The sequence below is a fragment of the Monopterus albus genome, unplaced genomic scaffold (assembly GCF_001952655.1).
Source record: "Monopterus albus unplaced genomic scaffold, M_albus_1.0 scaffold185.1, whole genome shotgun sequence".
NCBI classification, from domain to species: domain Eukaryota; kingdom Metazoa; phylum Chordata; class Actinopteri; order Synbranchiformes; family Synbranchidae; genus Monopterus; species Monopterus albus.
Window position 1 is genome coordinate 726,026 of NW_018128065.1, and position 20,893 is coordinate 746,918.

A 20,893-nucleotide genomic window follows, 5' to 3' on the forward strand; every position below is an offset into this window, starting at 1 on the left:
GAGATAGGAAAACATACAAGCAGAAGTTAAATGAGCACTTCATTTTCCAATTTGTATTTCAATCTGCACTGACTTATTATTTCCTTGTCTTGTGAGAAAGGCCACTTGTGCCATCGTTTCAGATGTGTTTTCATACATTTTGTTATAAAAATCAATGACTCATTCAAATAAGATTGAGAAATATGAGCAAGATAGTGAAACAATCCAAGATGAGCACAGCAAAAAGTATTCTGAGCCTCTAAACTAGATGAGAGTGTGGTTATTTACAGGCTTAAATGCAAAATCTCTTCATAGAAAAGCTTGTGGACAGTGTGACATGTAGAAAAACATCACGTCTGCAATAGTGTATCATAGAAAAATATTTCTAAGAGTTAGTAATATCATAATAATCAAATCCAAGTCATCCACTTCACAAATGATTTGTGAGATTTTGCCGCAGTGGTTCAAAGTTTCACAAAATAATAGAGGTGAAAAACAAAGGATGAGAATTCATCTTCTAAGTTGAGCTTTGAGAAGCACATTACCATCCATCACTGTCAGACAGTGACAGCTGCATTCAGGGTCTTTATGGAACAAAGCATTGCTAACTTTTGGGTGTGTGTTACTGTGAAACAATTCCTACTGCGTTGCGGAGGATTTGCCGTCACCCAACTGCTAATGAATTATTCTGTGCGTGAACAGAAGGCTATTGACTTCCAATCCAAATCCACAGAGAGAGGATCTCTGCCCTTTCCAAAATGCTTCTCTTCACGTAAGAAAGCTTCATCACTGCAAACTAAGTTAACTTTTCAAACTGCATCGGCAGTAGCCGGTGAAATCCAAAGCTTGTCAGCAGTTTGAATCTAAACAAACTTAGAACCCTGAGCTGTACTTGGCTGTGGATCGGTGGTTCCTGCTCTGCTGGAATTATATTAACTGTAATGGAGATGATAATTACACTGGTCTACAACCAAAATACATTCATTTAAAAATAATCTTTGCCAATTCTGGGCACTGAAAACGAAAATGATATCTAAAGATGTTGATTGGTTTGATTTGTAAAATATGGCGCTGGCAGTGTAGAAGTTCTGTTGAAAATGATCAGACTTTGTCAAAATGCAAAACTGTCTGTGGATATGATAACAAAAACTGTTTAAATGAGGCGCTTATTATGTTCATACCTCAGCTCAACCCGTCATGCTCTTTCTCTATACAGTACTTCGCCTGAAAGGTGTCATTGTCCCGACTTGTTAGTCAGTTCTTTAAACATCTGCATGAAATCTAGTTGGCTAAATATCTTAAAAACTACAGCCAGTCAGCTCTTTTAAAGGTTATATTTGAGTTCAGCACCTCAGCATTCATAAAAATGAACATGTTTCAATTTGGAAGCAGAAAACTTTAAGACTGTAGACCAGTGTTACTTATTGCATTCATCCATCCATTCATTTCTGCGGCTCTTCTCTGCCTGGTCATTGGCAGAGGGCTAAAGTTTTTTTTCCCAAACATGCACCCCAGTACTACCTGAGTTCACGTCTCATAGAATACAAAGTCGATATTGAAGGTCCTCCGAAAACCTCCACATGTGAGGGTCCAAGAGGGTGTTTCAAAGCAAAGTACCAGTTGTTCTACACAAATCTCTTTCAGATACCTGAGCCCCATTTTTGTAAATGACCAAAGAATGGTTTTGTGGCTTTCATCTCCACAAATACAGTACATGCTGTTTTCCAGCCAGTGGAGCCAAGGTGGACACGAAGGTGTTTTTCAGAAATACCTGCATGCCACTTTCAGTACCTCACCAACCCAGTGTGATCACTTGGTATGAAGAGAGCCACCGGAAGAGGGCCGGTGACCTGCCAGAGGTTGGCAGAGCAGAACGACAAAATATAGCAGCATTGGTCCAGTTCTTGTAGTCGTTTCCAGCCCTGGACAGAATAGTGAGTGCCATATTTGAAGCAGGGTTGTTACTGAAATAACAGGTTTTATGCTACATCGAAGAAAATGTTCAGTTTCGTCCACATCATTAACTGACAAATAAAAACCCTAACACCCCAGAGAAAGGGGGTGTAAGTGCTTCAGTGCTGGTGCTGCTTGAACACCTGCTTGTTCTTTCATGGAAGAACAATATCTAATGCAGCAAAGTGCCAGTGCCGTGCCTTGTAAAAACCTTTATTCCAACATACTGGCTTATTTGCATAACGTTAGACCAACAGTCTCAGAATGTTGTCTGTGTAAAACCTCAGTCATCCACAGGACACCAGCCCGCTCTGCCCTGAGTAGTATCTCCAGGGTTGTTTGTGAGGTTTCTGTCTGTGACAAAAGATGAATAAGTCAGTGCTTCCCTTGGTTCTTCATCTTTCTTATTCCTCATATTTGTGCAACCCTCCACTTTCCTCCGACCCCGCTAATCACATCTGTTTAGATGAGACACAGACCATCTGCTCATCAAATATGATTAGGCAGAGCTGAAGAGATGGTTGTACATAGAGGAGTATTCCGGTTTCACCCACTGAAGCCAGAATAAACCCATTTCCATCCATGTTTGCTTCTCCCAGCTGGACTTTTGAGATCATGAGCCACAAGATCAGCTCTAAAGGGATGACTGGAATTTTACCACCCATTTATTAATTTGCTTATTTCAAAATAACTCTGTATACCTGCATAAACAACAAAAGGTTCACTTGTTAGAACTGCAAATGATTTGCTATTTCTGTCATTTTTAGAGAAGTTAAGAATTTACCCATCTTGCTTTTGCAATGTCATGATGGTACTGTATTCTCTGGAAAATCTTTGCTAACCATGTAAACAGTATTTTATAGGTCAGTGAAATTTACCCTGAAATAGACTAAAACGCCATTATAAAGCAGATCAAAGTGGGCTCAAAATGCCCCCTGGAGAACAGGATTTGTTTTGTTAGTGAGATCAGTGTGACTGCTGGCCACTGTCCCATCTTCACTACGTGGTGTCCTGTAAATTAGGACAGCCATGAAAGCTGTATAAACTTCCCAGAGGATGAGTGGGGACAGTGAAGTGTGAGCACATCAGGAAAAGGGTAAACAAAACAGGAAATGAAATGTATTAAACAAACAACACCCGGGGTTCAATGCCTTTGGTGCCACATATTGTGCTCTGTCAAGAACTTTGAGGCAAAAATGAATAACTTGCTTTGGCTTTTTCATTTTTCTCTTTCTTTTCCTTTCTCCCCCAGATCACACTTCAGTCGGAGGGCTAGGGGACAGCTTTTATGAATACCTGCTGAAGGCGTGGCTCATGTCAGACAAGACAGATACAGAAGCTCGCAAGACCTACGATGATGCCATCGAGGTGCAGTGCAGTCAGAACTTTGCATGTGTTGTACAGCTGCTGACCAATGAGACACTCCCTGGGTTGACTGTAGCAGGAAGCAGATGATAGTGGTCTGTAGCTAATGATGTCTGTCAGTCACCACGAGTGTCAGAGAGAGAGCAGAGCAGAGGATTTTAAATTCTGCCCTCACCACTTTGTTCTGTTTGACCTTCCCTACAGTCAAACACATGCACTCAATTGCAACGCCCTATTCACACAAATCCTTTAATACATTCACACACACATACACTTAATATTCCATTCATAACATATATCCATATTCCCACCAATTTTCTGACCTTATCTCTTCTCACCCGGCGACATAAATACCACACATCCTCATGTTTCAGTCACTGCCTGCATACAAATACACTCACACACATAGGGACACTTCATATTCTATAACATCTGTCCACATTCTCACTCAGAATGATTCTGCTTGCTCCACACCTTCCCCAAAATGCATAAATCTCTTACATCCCCATTTACTGCATCTACTGTACATTCACACACACTCGCTTTCTCTCCCTCCAGGCCATCGAGCGCCACCTGATACGCAAATCCAACGGCGGTCTGACATTTATTGGTGAGTGGAAGAATGGCCACCTGGAGCGGAAGATGGGCCACCTGGCCTGCTTCGCCGGCGGCATGTTTGCGTTGGGCGCTGACGGCTCGTCCGACGACAAGGCCGGACACTACCTGCAGCTGGGAGCCGAGATCGCACACACCTGCCACGAGTCCTATGACAGAACCGGTGAGAACCATAAACACACAGGAAAAACTTGGCTGTAGAGTAATACAGTCTGAAATAACTATGGCAACCTGAAGATAGCTTAGATTTTATTACAGTTTCTTACATTTAATCCATGGTGGCCACTCATTGTTTTTATTATGCTCAATAGAGGGACACCCATAATGAGGGATGCACCGATACCACAAGTACTTTCTTTACATTTGAATACTTGCTGATACTGAGTATTGATAAAGAACCAACCATGTGTCATGACTGCACATGTAATCAGTGTGCATATGTATGTGTCGTCAAAAATTGTGATGCTGCTCTGAGAAAGAGGAGAGGTTGCCATGGAAACAAAGGAAGCAAGAGGGAGAGCGGGAGAGACAAGGGGAGAACTTTCTAGTGAAGTGACAGGGATTGTGATAGCAGTGGTCAGACTGTGTGTAGTTGGCCTGCTAGTTCTTAATAAGCAGTCATTCACAGCAACCTGTGTGTGTGTGTGTGTGTGTTCATGCACATGTGTCAGTGTGTTGTAATCCTTTCAGGTCCTTTTGTGGCCTTGTCAGCATCACATTCATTTTCCACAGTTAGACCCTTGATGCCTATCACACTTAATTGGCAGGAAACACTGGTTATAAAAGGATGAAAAGCCAGTGAAATCAATAGTATTTTATTGCTCTGTATCACACACACACACACACACACACACACACTAACTCAGATTAGACTTGTAATCAGCAGCATCTCAACCATGAAGACCAAACAAGAGTAAAAGATAATGTTAACTCCTCTCTCATTTTTCTCTCCTTATCATTATTTACTTGTTTTACGTTCCCTTCTTTCTTCCTCCTGTCACTTCTTTCCTTTATGTCCCCTTTTTTTCATCTGTCCTCCCCCACCTCACCCTTCTTATCATTGCACCTTTGCCTGTTTCAATTTAACTTTTCTTTCTTTCTTTCTTCATCACCGTTGTTCCTCATTTTTGTCCTTTTTCTTTTCTCCCTCTATCACTTGTTTTTTGTTTCCTTCCTTCTTTTCCCTGTCTCTCTTTTTCTACCCTTTCCTTTGCCTCCATCTGCTTCTTCTTCTTCTCTCTTTTCCATTTTTTCTCTTCTTCCATCAAGTGTTGAAGCTCGGCCCAGAGGCCTTTAAGTTTGACAGTGGCCTGGAGGCGGTGGCTGTACGGCAGAATGAGAAGTACTATATCCTGCGGCCAGAGGTCATCGAGACCTACTGGTACATGTGGAGGTTCACCCACGATCCTAAATACAGACAGTGGGGCTGGGAGGCAGCACAGGTAAAGAGCATGTGTTTGTATACATTGTGAAACTAGTACATCATCAATTGAATATCAGTAAAGAAATCTGTTCTTCATTCTGAGTTTAATGGCTGTAAACATTTTTAACAGACCTTTGCACTGCTTGGTACAATGTGAAGCATCATGTAGGATTTGCTGCAGCATCTGTTGGACTTGCTTTGGGGCACAAACCATGTATGAGACCTTGTTCTCCCAAAAGAAAGGAGCTAAAGCTTTCAGAGTTTCTGGCATTGTTAAATGGAGGAGAGCCATGAAACAGGCCAAGTGTGATAACTCCATGAATCATCAGCTCTCGCTCTAGAAAACAGTTGTGCAGAGAGGGTTTACATATAGCAAAATCTAGTGGGGTTCATGAGAGTTAAGTGAAGCAGTTTAATAATAATCAACCTCAAATTGATTAATTCAATTGAACTGACATTAGCAGTGCCGTTTTCCCTGGCTGATGTTTGCTTTGTGGCTCAGTAAACAAGCTCAGGTACAGGGCACGATGGGTTCATGCAGGTACATTAGCTAAGAAGGTGACAGTAGCTGATGTGGGTTGTGGTTCAGTCTTTTGTGTAGCAGGCTGCTGTGTGGCACAGTGTGACCAGCCGGGCTACGATGAAAAAAATATAAATTATAAAATAAAAATTTCCCCCTTTTTGGATTTTTTTCTAGAACAGAACAGAAATGTGGCTGTAGCAGACAATAAACTAGCATCTTTGCATCATTTACGATGCTGTTAAAGGAAGTTTAAAGACCACTGAGCCCAGACTTTGCCCCGCTTCGTCTTTCTTTTATAAATTCTTTTTTTAAATTACCCATGTTTGTACTCATCTGAAATCAGTACCTTGCTTAGTGGAACATATGGATCTAGCTTTTAAACAACCAGTGAGGTGCGGAGCTGAGCGTGCACCTGTTCTAATTACCTACTGTAGGTGACTGGGGCAGTGAAGTACAGCTGCAGTGAAGTGCACTGTTCTTGGAGGCAGTATGAAAACATTCAGCTTGCTTTGTGCCAGGAGCTGATGCATTAAAAGCACCATTATGCAATTGCAGATGAAATGAAAGAGTCTTAGCAGGTGGCTCCAGTGGCAGGTTCATGCTCTGCAAACCTTCTGTTTGTAGATAAAGATTAAAAACAGCATTTCCATTGTAACTTACATTCTGTGGCTTGTGAAGTATGTATTTTGCCATAAAATGTTGATTACTCCAACACTTACTTTTTCTTTATGTGAATTCATTATTATAGTTTAGTAAATATAAAAAAAAACCTGAATATATGTATTTTTTTTTAATGCTCTGTTATCCATTTCTGCCCGTTGGAAGTGAAAATGTCTAAACAGTGAGCTGAGCCTGTTTTGCTGCAGCTGAAACGCTAATGTCAACTTTTGAGTCATAAGATCAGACTGTGTTGTTGTTATGAGTGTTCATTTGTCTCTCTGCTAAAAGCATGTCACCTGCACAGTAATGAGTTGTTTTTGTGCCATTTCCCCGGTGCCTAATGCTTTTAACTGAACATTACTGACAGCCTGTGGCAGGGAATTGTTTTAAGCTTCATTTGAACTCATGAAACCAGAGTAGTGCAGGTCTCACCCAGCTCCACACAGCATATGAGGGGGGGCTTAAAGTGGTATCTCACAGTTTTCAGTTTTCAGGTCTTTGTGTCACGTAGACTGTGGTGGAAGCAGTGAGAGGTTTTACCTGACAGCGAATATAGATTTCTGTTTATCATTATCACACTTGGGAGTGGTTGATGGCTGCTGGTGGCCAGCGATGCAGAGAACTGCTTTTTTATGTGTCTCTTTGTGGGGGATTTGTACCTGTAGGCGGATCTGAGAAACTGCGTTTATTAGTTATTTCTCCCTCTTTTTGTGTCTTAAAATAAAAGCTTTCAGAAAGTAGAGCAGAAATGAAAGCCCCCTCTCTCCTTTTACTCCCCTTCTCCACATCTTCTGACAGAGGATTTAAGAAATCGCCTTCCTTGTGGCAGTCATTGTATCTAAATCTCAACCGGCCTGCTCATCGTACAGTTTTTTTGCCTCCTACTCTTTTGATGCTCTTCTTTCTCCCTTTTTCCTACCAATCTTAGTCACCTTTGTTTCTCCATTTTTAAGCAGTGATTCTTTGTTTTGCTGAGTTGGGAGTTTATGCGCTCACGAGCTAAGTAAATATATTGGCAAGTGTTTATGAAGCCTGATTATACTGGGTATGAGTGACACCAAAAAGAGCTGGAGCTGAAGTGCTAGTCTGTGCCTCTCTTGCATTATTGAATACAGCACACATAAGACGTGGACAAAATTAATGGTACCCTTCCCTTAAAGAAAGAGAAACTCACAATGGTCACTGAATTAATGTGAAACTGACAAAAGTAATAATAAATAAACATTTACTGAAAATTAACTAATGAAAATCAGTCATTGCTTTTGAATTGTGGTTCAACAGAAGAAACTAATGAAACTGGCCTGGACCAAGATGATGGTAGCCCTAGAAAAGGGGACATGTTAAACTAAAGTGCGTCCTCTAATTAGCATCACGGGTGTTTTCAAACTTGTAATCAGTCAGTCTGCCTATTTAGAGGGTGAAAAGTAGTCACTGTGCTGTTTGGTATCATGGTGCGTACCACACTGAACATGGACCACAGAAAGCTAAGGAGAGTTGTCTCAGGAGATTAGAAAGAAAATTATAGACAAACATGTTAAAGGTAAAGGCTACAAGACCATCTCCAAGCAGCTAGATGTACCTGTGACCACATTTGCTAAGATTATTAGGATGTTTAAGCCAATCTCCATGGACATGGCTGCCACATCGAACATAGTTTGAATGATGAGAAACCCAAGGAAAATGAGAGGTTTCTGGTCATCAGCTCTATACAGAAGACAAAAGGAAACACCTCACTGCATGGCAAATTAAACTACAGTCTAAAATATTTCCTTATAATGGAAAACACAAATCCACTGCAGTCTGAACAAGACCCAAAAATAATTAACCTCACAAAGATTGTGTTCATTGCAAAGCAGTTCTATGAAACTGCAATATACTGTAGAGGACTTGTGTTGTCTACACCTTAACCTACTGAGCTTTTTAACACGCTAGTAGTCACTTGCTTTCTGATACTTGCCTGCTTGTCGCATCCGATATGTTGTTTTCTGCTCTTTCATAGATGAAAATCATTTTTTTTCAATAAAACATTTATTGTATGTGAAGAGCTAACAGTTAAAGTTGAAGTCGGACATTTACATACACTTAGGCTGAAGTCATTCACAATTCCAGTGGGTCAGAAGTTTACATCCACTCAGTTGACTGGGCCTTTTAACAGCTTGGAAAATTCCAAAAAAATGATGTCATGGCTTTAGAAGCTTCTGATTGGCTAATTGACATAATTTGAGTCAATAGGAGGTGCAGCTGTGGATGTATTTTAAGGCCTACCTTCAATCGCAGTACTGATCAAATGACAATCTCCTGTCATGATTCTGTCCCGCTGGCTACGGCTCCTCTGTAGTCAGGCCAGAGTGTGGGTAGAGTAAGCCCACAATGCACTCCCCCTGTCCACCACAGGGATATCCCCATTCGATTGTAACTATAGTTATTATCCCCCTTGTTCCCCAGCTTGGACCCGGAGATCCGAGTACCCTCAGCCTCAGTACTGGTGCGCCACTGCCACTGGACCTGGAGGAGGGCTCGCATGGTACTCCTCCGGACGGTCCTGAGCTATGCCAAGTGGGCCAACACACACCGCTCCAGGGCCCCCGAGTATAGACCAGGGCAGATGGTGTGGCTCTCCACTCGTGACCTGCCTCCCAGAACTAAGTGCCATAAGTTGGCGCCACGCTTTGTGGACCCTTTCCGGTGTCCAAACAGCTCGGTCCCATAAGGCTTCGGCTACCTCGTACTCTTCGCACTCACCTCTCTTTCCATGTGTCCAGGATCAAACCTGTCCGGTCCAGTCCGTTAGATCCCCCTCCAGACCCACCACCTCCACCCCGACCACAGTTTTCACTCCTTGACTCCTATGTAAACAATATTAGGTAGATGGTCATACTGGTATGGCTGATCGGTGTATCAGAGCACTTTTACCCAGATCTACTACTGCCCTAGCATGGGCTGCACACTGTTTTCTGACACCTTTCTATCAGAACCAGCATTAAGTTTTCCATCAATTTTTACTGTAGTAACTGTTCTTTAGGGGGGTGGCTAGTTCACCATTTGTCCTTCCTTAGACACTGTTGGTAGGCACTACCCAAGACCTGCAGTGTGGGAGATGCTCTGACCCAGTCATCTCACCATCACAGTCTGGCCCTTGTCAGAGTCACTCAGATCCTTACACTGCCCATTTTTCCTGCTTCCAACACATCAACTTCGAGGAGTGAATGTTCACTTGCTGCCTAATATACCCCACACACTGACAGGTGCCACTGTAATGAGACAGTCAGCGTTATTCACTTCACCTGTCAGTTGTTTTAAGGTTGTGGGTGATCAGCATATACTGCCAGCAGTGTGCAGATCACTCAGAATTTAATACTGTTAGAATGGGCACAAGTTAGGAAAGTGAGGATATTTTTGCCATTTCGCCCAACTTCAGAAGGCTGATTGAGAGTTGGTTTGAGGGTTCAGGTTAGGATCAGTTTTAAGGTTAGGTGTTAGGGGTGGAGTTAGACATTTAGTTTTGAAGGTTAGTGTGAGGTCCTAGGGGATGCATTATGCCAGTGAGTGTCCTCACAAAGATAGCTATACAAATGCTGTGGGTGTGCATGATGTGTGTTGTACAGGCAGTTGCCTCACACTGCGGTGTGGATCAAGAAGGGCAGACACACACAGTAGCCCATCAATAACAGGAATTACGGTCCATACTCTTGCAGTGGAATTCTGCTGACAATGAAATGGTCAGTCAGCACAGCAAGCAGGGAGAAGACGTGTTTGTGTGTGTGAGAGAGAAAGATACTGACAGACAAGGACAGAGATAATGCTTTCAATTAATTACATGCATTAAGAGTGAAAGTTGACCAGGTATGAGTAGGAGTGTAATGCAGATAGAATTTTTATGCAGGCACCAATTTCACTGTAACACGTTCTCATTGTAAATCAATAGAGCACACAGGTAACTGCGTACTGTCGGTACCACCAGCTGGACGGTTGCTGCATTGTTAATGAGGTGTTGCTGTTGCAGATGGGGACAGCATCTGCTCTCAGATGTGACTTGTTTTCAATTAGGTGATACAGTTTTGTTCCTCAAAGCCAAAACAGCGCCCAGCATTTGCAGCATTAGTGAGGCGTGCCATTATATGTGATGCCTGTGTCTTGGCACAGCAGCTTACTGATTTACTGTTGGAGAAATACTCAGAATTACTGGTGTGTCATCATAATCTTCATAATCTTGATCACCTGGGCCCAGCTGATCATTCACCACTGAGGGGGCTTCACAGGCCAGCTGCCTAGACCTGGCCAGGTAAAACAGCAAGTCCCTGTACATGCAGTAACCTCAGGCCCTGTATTTTTATCCACATCCTCTGGTCACAGTGCAGCAGCACAAGGCAAAATATACAGTATCCACAAAACCAGGTGCAGTCAAAATTCTGCTTTTACAATGGCACCAGTGGATGTCAGGTGAGCTCACATGAACGTGCAACACCTAGAGTATGACCATTCAAGGAAATCCTTAAACTGTCACGTAGTCTGTGTCAGTTTGTTAGAAAAAAAGTCTTGCAATTGAGAGTTTGTGAGACGTGTATGAACTGAGATATTTCTGCACAGAAGTACTAGAACATACGTACACCTCATTTTTTGAGCTTTAGGTCACGTCTAAGATGATAATTCACCATTGTAACATTGTAGATAAGTGAAAAAAACAAGGAAAAGCATGTCATGGACTCTTTAAAGAAAATCCAAATCAACAACTGTTTTAGCTTCAAATCCATGCATATACAAGTAACATGTTCAAAAACTGTTGTTTTCTTAATCAACTACCTACTAAAAGGAACAATACCTGAAAGTAAAATACATGGTTATCAAGAATTGTTCACCCGTTCAATAGAAATCTGCAGATCAAGATGCAAAGATAACTTGAGTAGGAGATTATAAAAATGATCTATGAGAGAGGTCTTCCTTTTTTAATCTATTTCTACATCCACACTTGCACTATTCCTCTTTTCTTCCAAATCTTTCCTTCTTTTTTTCTTCTTTATATCTCCTAATTTCTTTCCTTCAACTACCTTTCTTTTCTCCCACCGTCTTTCCTCCTCTCGCTCCCTTCCCTTTCCTCTGTCCTCGTCTTCTCCAGGCCATCGATAAGTACTGCAGGGTGAGCGGAGGCTTCTCGGGGGTGAAGGATGTCTACTCCTCCAACCCGACCTACGACGATGTGCAGCAGAGCTTCTTCCTGGCCGAGACACTCAAGTAAGCCAACTCTGATAGGTTGATTCATTGGCTTCATCTAGCAATCAACAGTATGTTTTCATTAATTAATCATTTTTGGGATTAATGCATGTGGTGGGTGGGCGGAGGGTCGAAAGGACCTGCCAGCAAAAAGTGAATGCACCAACCACTTGCTCATACTTTATTTTAATTAAATGAGCAGAAAAACGTGTTGCTGCAGCACGTCAGTCAGTCTTCCATGAGACAAAGACAGGTCCACATTTTCATCAAGTCTGTCTTAAGACAATACCGATACTCACTTGCTTATGTACACTGAAGCATGTAACTGAGCCTGTCCCTTCTGTACACATTGGCAGCGAAGGGATCATTTCTGATGTGATCCCAGTGTCAGTGATGGGAAACCAAATCCACAGTCCTTGCCCTGTGCACAGAGCTTATATTTGGCTGAAGCTTATGTGCAGCTTCATTAGTCTCAGTTAATCAAATAATTAAATACAGTGAAATCCTTCCCTAATCAAGTCGGTACAACATGGCCTGTTTGTGTTTCCCCAGACAGTGTTTTCCTTGCTGAGGTGCGGGTGAGAAGCACTGCATTTCAGATTAAAAAGACAAACTTTGAAAGACTTGATTTGTCTAACTCAGACAGCTGAAGCCTCATATAACCTGCAGCTGAACTTCACAATGCATTTTTGCACAGAATGAGGACTGTGAACCTTGTTAGCCTTAGGAAGGACTCACTTGACGACCTGTACGGACAGGAATGGTAACCGATGCTGCTCCTCACTGTTGAGGATGCCCAAGCACGTGAACCTATACTAACCAACTAAGTGTGACATTAATTTTAGGGTCATGTGTTTTCTCCAAGATTAAACGAAAGCCTTAAACACAAACTCTGCATGGTTTACAAAAAAAAAGCTTTATTATGCTTATTTCATGTACATTGTGAATTTAGGGAAAAAAATAAGCAGACTACTTACACAAGATTCTATTGTATTGGTATTGTGCACTTTAAAGGAAGTGGGCGGTGTACTTTATAGTAATATATTGTCCTGGGAGCGTTAACTACAGCAGTGCTACTTAGTGGTGTGATGAACAGAAGTCAGTGTTTTATTCCCCTTTCTTATGTGCTTATACTCACAGTCACCCACTTGACCACAGGTTGGTTACTGTACTGAATTCAGGCTCTCTAGTTCCCTCTGCTGGCAGTACTATGCCGTGCACAGTCGAACAGTCTGACAGGTCAGAGATCATTATAAATCAGAGCACATGGGCTGTGTGGGCTGCCCTGCCAGCCTGTGTGATCGCAGGGAGCTACTTATCAGCCCTCCATTTTTCACTTTAATGTGCCTGAAATTAACGACCACAAAGGATCAAATGTCAGTAAAATTTGTTTTTCATGTCTGAGTTGTTAAAGGTCACCCATCGCGCTGGCTGCTAACTCCAGCGATGACATTTGAATGTTTGAGTGTTATGCAACCGTTGGCGTCTCTCTGTTCTCAGTCTTAGTCCCAACTGGGCAGCACCCAGTTCAATACAACAGCTCTCCATCAACCAGGCTGCTGACTGGCTGCCAGTCACACTGATCTAGATAGTCACATAGATAAGTGAGGTGTTCATAAATTAAAGCTCTAAATCCCAACCTCGTCCATGTCTTGGAGTCTGTGCACAAAAAATAGCAAACAGATGGATGTTACATTTTAATGTGAAATACTGTAGCTGGTAAACATTGAAAGTTTAGTTCACTCATGTCAGGTGAATGGATGTCTGAGAAACTGTACATTACGGTGCATTATTCATGGTTAATATCAATTAATGTACATGTAAATATGTTGTCAGAGGATGAGCTCCTTCTCATGATACGGAGGAGTGTTACAGCCATTGACAGGACAGACTTCCTGTGGCGCTTTTGTCTGAAAAAGTCTCTGACAAAAGCTGTATTCACATTACACACTGAAGCCACTCAGATTTGATTTTGTTCATGGATGTGTGAACAAACCAAATAGAATTTTTTCAAATTAGATCTGGGCCGCCTCTATATTTGCTCCTAGATCTGACTCATATCTGATCTCTGACTCTGCAAGTACTGTCAGAACTGTCTGATTAGAATTCATGTGGTTGTTTAAACATCTCCCTCATCATCATTCAGTGTCAGCAGCAGGGTCAGAGGAGAGATAAGGACGTTTCACATTTGATGGACATTTATGGAGAAGCTTTAAATCAAGCCAGAGTGGAAGGAACACATTGTGAGGGAATTGAAAGATTTGACCGTCACAGTAAATGTTAACTTTGAGCACATGCAACCTCACGTCTCAGTTAAATCTGCACATACGTGTGTGTTCCGGTCGTGGAGGGGATGTGATGTGTTCTCCATAATGTAACCCTGCATCTAAACCAGCAAATATAAAGAGTAAAATCTAAGGAAAATAAAAACTGATTGCAAGACAACATTCCTTTTTAATAATAATGGTTAAATGTAAATTCACGGCTTTGACTTTCTGCATCAAAACTAATCTACAGAACTGATTTCAGGTTTTGTGTGGCAGTGATGACATTCACTTCTTTCTTCTTTTTCACCTTTCTTACCTGACCCCACCTACCCTCACTCCTGTCCTCCCTTTGATATACACCCCCCACCCATCATTCACCCCCTCAGGTATCTGTACCTGTTGTTCTCCAGTGACGACCTGATGCCATTGGAGAGCTGGGTCTTCAACACGGAGGCCCACCCACTTCCTGTCCTCCACTTGGGCAACATCACCCTGCCTGGCAGTGAACTGGCTCAGCGGTAGACAGACAGGCTCTCTTCCCCCACCACAGCACCAGGGGGCACCATCTGCCTGTCTGCTTGGCCAAAGACCCACCCACCAACACTGGACAAACGTACATTCAGCTCCACAGACTCTCAGCTGCTTTGGACTGCAGACATCAGCTGGAGGAGACGGACAGAGAGAGACTCTGGCCCAGATCACTGCAGAGTGGAGAGGACTTCTGTCTCTTCTGTGTTTTAATCTTTGACTCACTCTGTGTGTGGGTGTGCTGCTCAGCCTCACCTTTGGCTTGAATGAACTCTTTTCTCTGAAGGACCAAGCTCTAAACTGGAGGCTTGATTTAGTTTTTTGTTATTATTTTTTAGTGTTTTATTTGACCAAACCTTTCTCCCATACAGACTCGAGCTGATGCACTGAGAGTGCACATGTGAAGGATCACACTGCAGTCAGTTTGACACTGTGCTGACTCGGGTGTCATTTTTCCAGGCAGACAGACTTGAGGATGTTACAGGGTCTGTTCAGAAGGTGTGCTTTTTGTTTAGTTAAATCCTAAATGGGGACACACGGTTGGATCAGAGCCCCCCATTTCTCCCTGACCCAACTTTTCCACAGCCCACTTCCTATTTAAGAGATGAACTTTGACCTGGAACTCTTCTTATCATCAGTGTGAGGTTGTGGCCCAGTCCCCACCTCCTCCAACCTTCCTTTTTTCAGAACAGTGAGCCATTAGAAGTGGAACAGTAATTACATGGGGACGACAGCAGGCCTCCCCCTCTTCACCCCTCCCCACTATTTTCCAGTTATAGACCTTCTGTTGCTACTCGATCGGATGCTGCTTTCTCTCTCTCTCTCTCTCTGCTCAAGGTTTTTCTGATCACACTGTAACATAGTTTCTTCCCAGCATATCAGCCCTTCTCTCATGTCTCCTCTCCTCTGTTTTGTCTCTTATCTCTTAAGTTTTCACAAGTCACTCCACATCATGTTCAGGTCATACATTGTGGGATGAGGCTAGATCCCAACCATACTTATGTATGAGTGTGTGTGTGGTGGATAGAATGTCCCCTGCTGCAAGTCATTTGTTTGTGCACTTTATATGGGAAGACTGAAGAGGAGGGAAGTCGAGGTGTAGCACCGTCTCCCTGCTGAGCTCCTATGCCACATTTTCACCAGTTGGACAACTCCACCTGATTTAAAGCCTCATTAACTCATTGTGGTTTTAGAAATCTCCATCACTTTTCTCCACCACCTTTTTCCTGAATCCCTTTCTTATTTGCTGCCTTCTCCTCTCTCTTCCAGTTACCTCTGTCTCTCCTGTCCATCATAAATCATCTAAAAACTTGGAGGCCTTTAATCTCAGGGTTCCCATACACCTCTGAAAAGTCTGGCAACTTATGAAACATACATTTTATGATATCCAAGTGTTGAATAGTCTCTTAAAAACTGCAAAACTATTTTGGATGAAAATGTGGACATTCTGTCCACGCATCCACCAGTTAAATTATGTATGTAGCTTTGAATCTGTCCCCTCAGTCTTTATTGTTTAGTGAACAATCAGAACCAGCTACTGTACAGATTGATTTGACCTTGGCCATCATATCATCCATCTGCTAAATGCTAACAATATACTGTATCATCAAACGTCAAATTTGTCAAATCTCTGAAGACACTGAGTTCTGGGAAAACAGTCCATCTGTGTTCCATTTAAATGCAAGCTGGTGTGTTTGTAACTTCATCTGGTCTGCCTGAACATCGAGGGGACAAAAAGAAACTTCCTCGCTGTGTGGTGCGGTGATACATCGAGGTTTTGGCCTTGTTGAGCGCAGTCAGCGGCTCCACGCACCACGCTGTCTGCTCCACGCCAGTGCACAGCTCTGCTCCTGACACATCTCTGTTACATCCACAGCGGCATGAGAGAGTTACTGCTCAAGCTACTCAGATAACAGAAGAGTCTGTGAAATATTTTCTTAGCACACATCCAAAACAGTCTCTGAAAGCGTTCTCCCTGCTGAATGAATGCAGGCCTTTTTAAAGGGTCTCAACGTATCATTTTAATGTGACTTTCATTAACAAACACAGGATTATCTAAACATTAAGTTGTTTTAATGGCTCAAATTTGGCATCTCGGGCTCACCAGAGCAGTGGCCATGGTGATTCCAAACACAACACAACACATTCAGTTGAACAAATCAGGCAAAAACTTGTGCACATTCATTAAACATCATTTGAATTCTTAAAGCATGGAAATAAAAGTGATTGACAGATGATAATTAGTGATTATTAGATGCATACCCACCATTTTTAGATGCTTCATGAACATAAAAGTCACACAGTCTCAAAAAATACAATTTTTATTTATCATCTACATTAAAATGACAAGTGCAGCTGTAACCTTTTGTGAGTCGTGTTAGGTTTGGAGCTGAACCTAAAACTGTTTACCAAAAGGGAGGTGAAAGAGCATGTGGGATTTTATTGCAGGCAAATAAAACACTAACAAAACAAGGGAAGGATGCTGTGATAGTTCTGTTGAGGGCAAGTCATCAACTATTACAAACATGCATTTTTGGAGTTACATTCTCATTGTAAAATCAGTTATATTACATCTTGTTGCTGTGACAGTGTCCCAAACAGCATCCTCCATTATGCTTCCACGTTTACTACCTGCCTAATCCACTGCCCATATTGTATTCAACCATGACTTTAAATCGTTTAGAAAAATAACCTAATAAAAATACCAACATTAGGCTTAATGATGGGCTTAACAAACCTGTGCAATGAACTGGGAGGGAGGTGGTGAGAGAGAGACCCATATTTTCTTAGTGGCTGTGGGCTCATGAAGACTGTAAGCTTGTTGGCTGCCAGTGTGTGTGACATGAATCTTTGGTGTGTCCGAACGTCTGGGCTTCCTGTCTTTGATACAGGAAGCCCAGAGTTTATTCATTTGTTTCTGACTTTGATTCTTTTCAAGCTTCATTGTCAAATGTGGCGCCTTGGCCAATGCCATGCTCAAACATCGCCTGACGTGCATATAGAGTCCGAGTTGTGATGGAGTAGAAGTAGACATCAGATTTGACACCAGGCTACAAGGCTGATACAGTATATACAGTGACTGTTTGGGGCATCGCAGTGACAGAAACGGGCTTCAGGATTGTATTTACTGCCCAGCTACATAACTCAGAGGTTCTTCAAAAATGTGTCGATGTGGAGACCTGATTCCAGCTTTCTTTATTCCCCCCTGACATCGTCTCATCTAAATATATCAGCTAGAAATATAAGTTTATATTTATCTGATATAAATATATCAGATATCAATATATCATCACAAAAAACTGCCTCTTTATCTGTGGGTCAGCTGTATGTCTGTTAGTAAAGCTGTGTTGTGTGATACAGTCAAACAGCTCTTGCTGCTTTCACAGCACATGAAGAGATCATAGCTGTGGGAGATGATCAACTGACAGCAGGGAACGAAAATGATAATCAGGATGTGAGATCACAAGCTGAATGGCACCGTTGCTCTTTTCCTTTCCCCTCTTAATACTGCTCATAGCCCTGACATCACTCGGAAGGTGCCACACAGGAGATCCCAAACGAATATAAAACATCATCAAGACATACAGTTAAACATCTTTAGAAAATATTTTCAGCAACTGTCAAACAATTAAGGCCTGCATCATATGTAGCAGTTATAGGACATTTCTCATTTTCTCATCCGTTTTTCAGTATCATCACAGTGCTGTTTTATTATCTTGTTAGTTATTAGGATATCTATGACTTTGACCAAACCTCTGACCATGGGACCAGTCAGGGTTCAGCTGAGTTCTTGTTTAGTCTGTCAGCTTTATATATAATTTAATGATGTGACACTGCAGGCTTTCCATGTACAGTTGAGGTGAAAGTCTCCACACACCTCTACACCGTTGATCACAAAACAAGTCCCACAGTCTGCCCAGTCCCCCATTTTTTATTCCTTTCATCATTAAACCAGTATCATCTCCACTTCCCTCCTTCATCTGAACTTAGATGCAGTACAGTTCTGACTCTCAGCCTCTGTTCCCTGGTCTCTGACTTCACCACGTGTATCTGATAAGGAGGAAGCTTGAGGCGAAACCTGGGCAGCCACTGAGTCGCTGGGAGCGATGCTGGTTTTGAAAATTGAGTGCTCTGTATTTGTATTTTTACTGAACTAAAAAAATAAAATGACATTATCTGTAAATATGTTTAAAACGGAGTCACAGATTCAATAAAGATGTTATGAAAAGTGATCTTTTTGTTTAATGTGATGTTTTGTCCAGACTGAAATATCAACAACTAATGGATGAGTTGCCATGAAATCTTGTACAAGCATTTGTGGTCCCCAGAAGATGAGTCCTGCTAACTGTGGTGATCCTGTGAGTTTTTATTTAATGCCACCATTGACTGATGATGGACAGCCTGACAGCTCCCAGAAGTGAAACCACCGTGAACTGATCGCCCCCTGGTAGCTGGTCTCACTATAGGTCACAAATCCTGTTAGTGGATGGGACACCATCATAGATAGTCACTTAGCATCACAGTGATGTCGACATATGTGGTTCTAAGAATTTCTCAACAATAACAGTATGGACTGCAGTGAAATCTGGTGCATGCATTCACAATGAATTGTAATGATTTCCACCGACAGATTTTTTTTCATCCAGCACCATTATCAGGTCAAAATTTCAATTTATCCAGTGCTTTAGCAGTAGCTGCAAAACTAATGGCATTCATGTATCCTCAGATGTACTTTTTGTTTGCTCATGTTCACACATAAGCTCACTAAGCTAAAATGGTGACACCAATAAACATTACCTGTTATACATCAGCATATTAACGTTTATCTCAAAGCACCACTGAGCTCACTAGACCTTCACAGAGCTGTAGAGCCTTGTTTCTCCACTGCTTGTTCATGATTAAATACTGGTTGTTTGGTTGTGAAATGAGTAGGTAAACTAAATGTGAAATGGGTGGGGAAAAGTTGAAGTGGAAAACCCATTGAAAGCTTAAATTGGAAATGAAAAGCAACATGTCTGTGCTCAGCTTTTCCCTTTTCCTTTTATATTTACACCTTTCTGTTTGACTTTAGAGTTGCAAATGAGGCTGTGTGGCGCTAAAAATGGAGCTACGGACACCAGGGTAAGTCTGACACTGTGTTTTGATCCACCCACATACAGCCATCAGGATTACAGTGCACAATCATAAGTGGCAAACTGCACGTGCCTGTTCATCCCGATCTGTAAGGCATCAGTAAACTGCATTATGAACTGGGTTGCCCTATAACTGCCTTCTTGTACCTGTTAACAGACAGTATTACTCAGTGAAATCACCCTGCTCCAGGCTGAGCCAGTCACTGCTCCTGATGCTGTCTGCTCAAGTCAGCTACAGTGCATCCAAAACAATATTGTAGCACCAACGTTTAACAGTGTCTCTACTTTAGCATCATAAAAGTCTGCAAATTGAATTTTCATCACTGTTAGACTTCACAGACATCTCGAGGCTATGTGTGTTATAGTGTGTCTGTCGGGCTTGATCCTCTCAGTGTCTGCGTACATATTGAACCTGCAGAGCAACTTTGTTTCACTACACTGAATAAATGAATCCCTGTTTGATTTCCTTAGTAAAAAAGGTAAATATTGATCTGACATGTCATCTGTCACGTACTGCCCCAAGCCTTCATTTTGCAAATTTGTCTTTGTTCATATTCATGAGAAGCAGGAACCTTGATGATTTTCTTGATGCTCGGTGGGGATTTTCTCCCCTCCCAGCCACCCCCAGCAATGAAACCAAAGTGACATATGTTTGTGGTTTCACCCAAGGTCCTACAGACAGTTTTTATGTCAGACCTCAACGTATTACTCCAAGCCTGATTTCTACAGAAGAGGCTGGGCAATACTTTTAGCCTGAGCTCACAGTTAATTGCTCCTGTGTAGTCCCAAAATATGTATGTTGTATCCAGCGTTTGAGCTAACCAGCTGGCAAAACCTTTGCACACTTATTGTTAATCTTTAAAGTCATTCATTATTATCACATGGGTTGGCATTCTCCAGATGTTGACTTAGTATTTACCTGCAGTACTTTGAGTGGTTTTGTTTGAGATTATTCATAACATCACGTTTCACTAGCAGGTTTTTAGTTCTGTTGTAGCTTGTACTGGTCCATTTGAGAAGTCATCACAAATTAAACTAGACAAATGCATTTCCTGAAGAAAATGTGTGTGGATGCTGATTGCTGAAGAATTGCCCTGAAAATGCTGAAATGGCTGAAATCCATATCTTGGTGGTTAATGCCACTGACTTTGGTACGACTTCATCATGCCTTTTTCTGTGTTGTGATCTGCCGCTATATAGAAAATAAAATTAACTTCACCTTCAAGGGGGGGCAGGACAC

At 42.1% G+C, this 20,893-nt stretch overlaps 1 protein-coding gene across 1 annotated transcript in view; it reads left to right on the plus strand.

The window, feature by feature from the left end:
- Window positions 1–18,745, plus strand: part of man1a2 (mannosidase, alpha, class 1A, member 2) — a 127,335-nt gene extending 108,590 nt beyond the window's left edge. The window contains exons 10-14 of the mRNA XM_020617107.1: window positions 3,185–3,300; window positions 3,856–4,075; window positions 5,182–5,354; window positions 11,632–11,747; window positions 14,380–18,745. Of these exons, the coding sequence (XP_020472763.1) occupies window positions 3,185–3,300; window positions 3,856–4,075; window positions 5,182–5,354; window positions 11,632–11,747; window positions 14,380–14,515 (761 nt within the window). The 3' untranslated portion in view covers window positions 14,516–18,745. The remainder of the gene's footprint in view (window positions 1–3,184; window positions 3,301–3,855; window positions 4,076–5,181; window positions 5,355–11,631; window positions 11,748–14,379) is intronic.
- The last annotated feature ends 2,148 nt before the right edge of the window (window positions 18,746–20,893 follow it).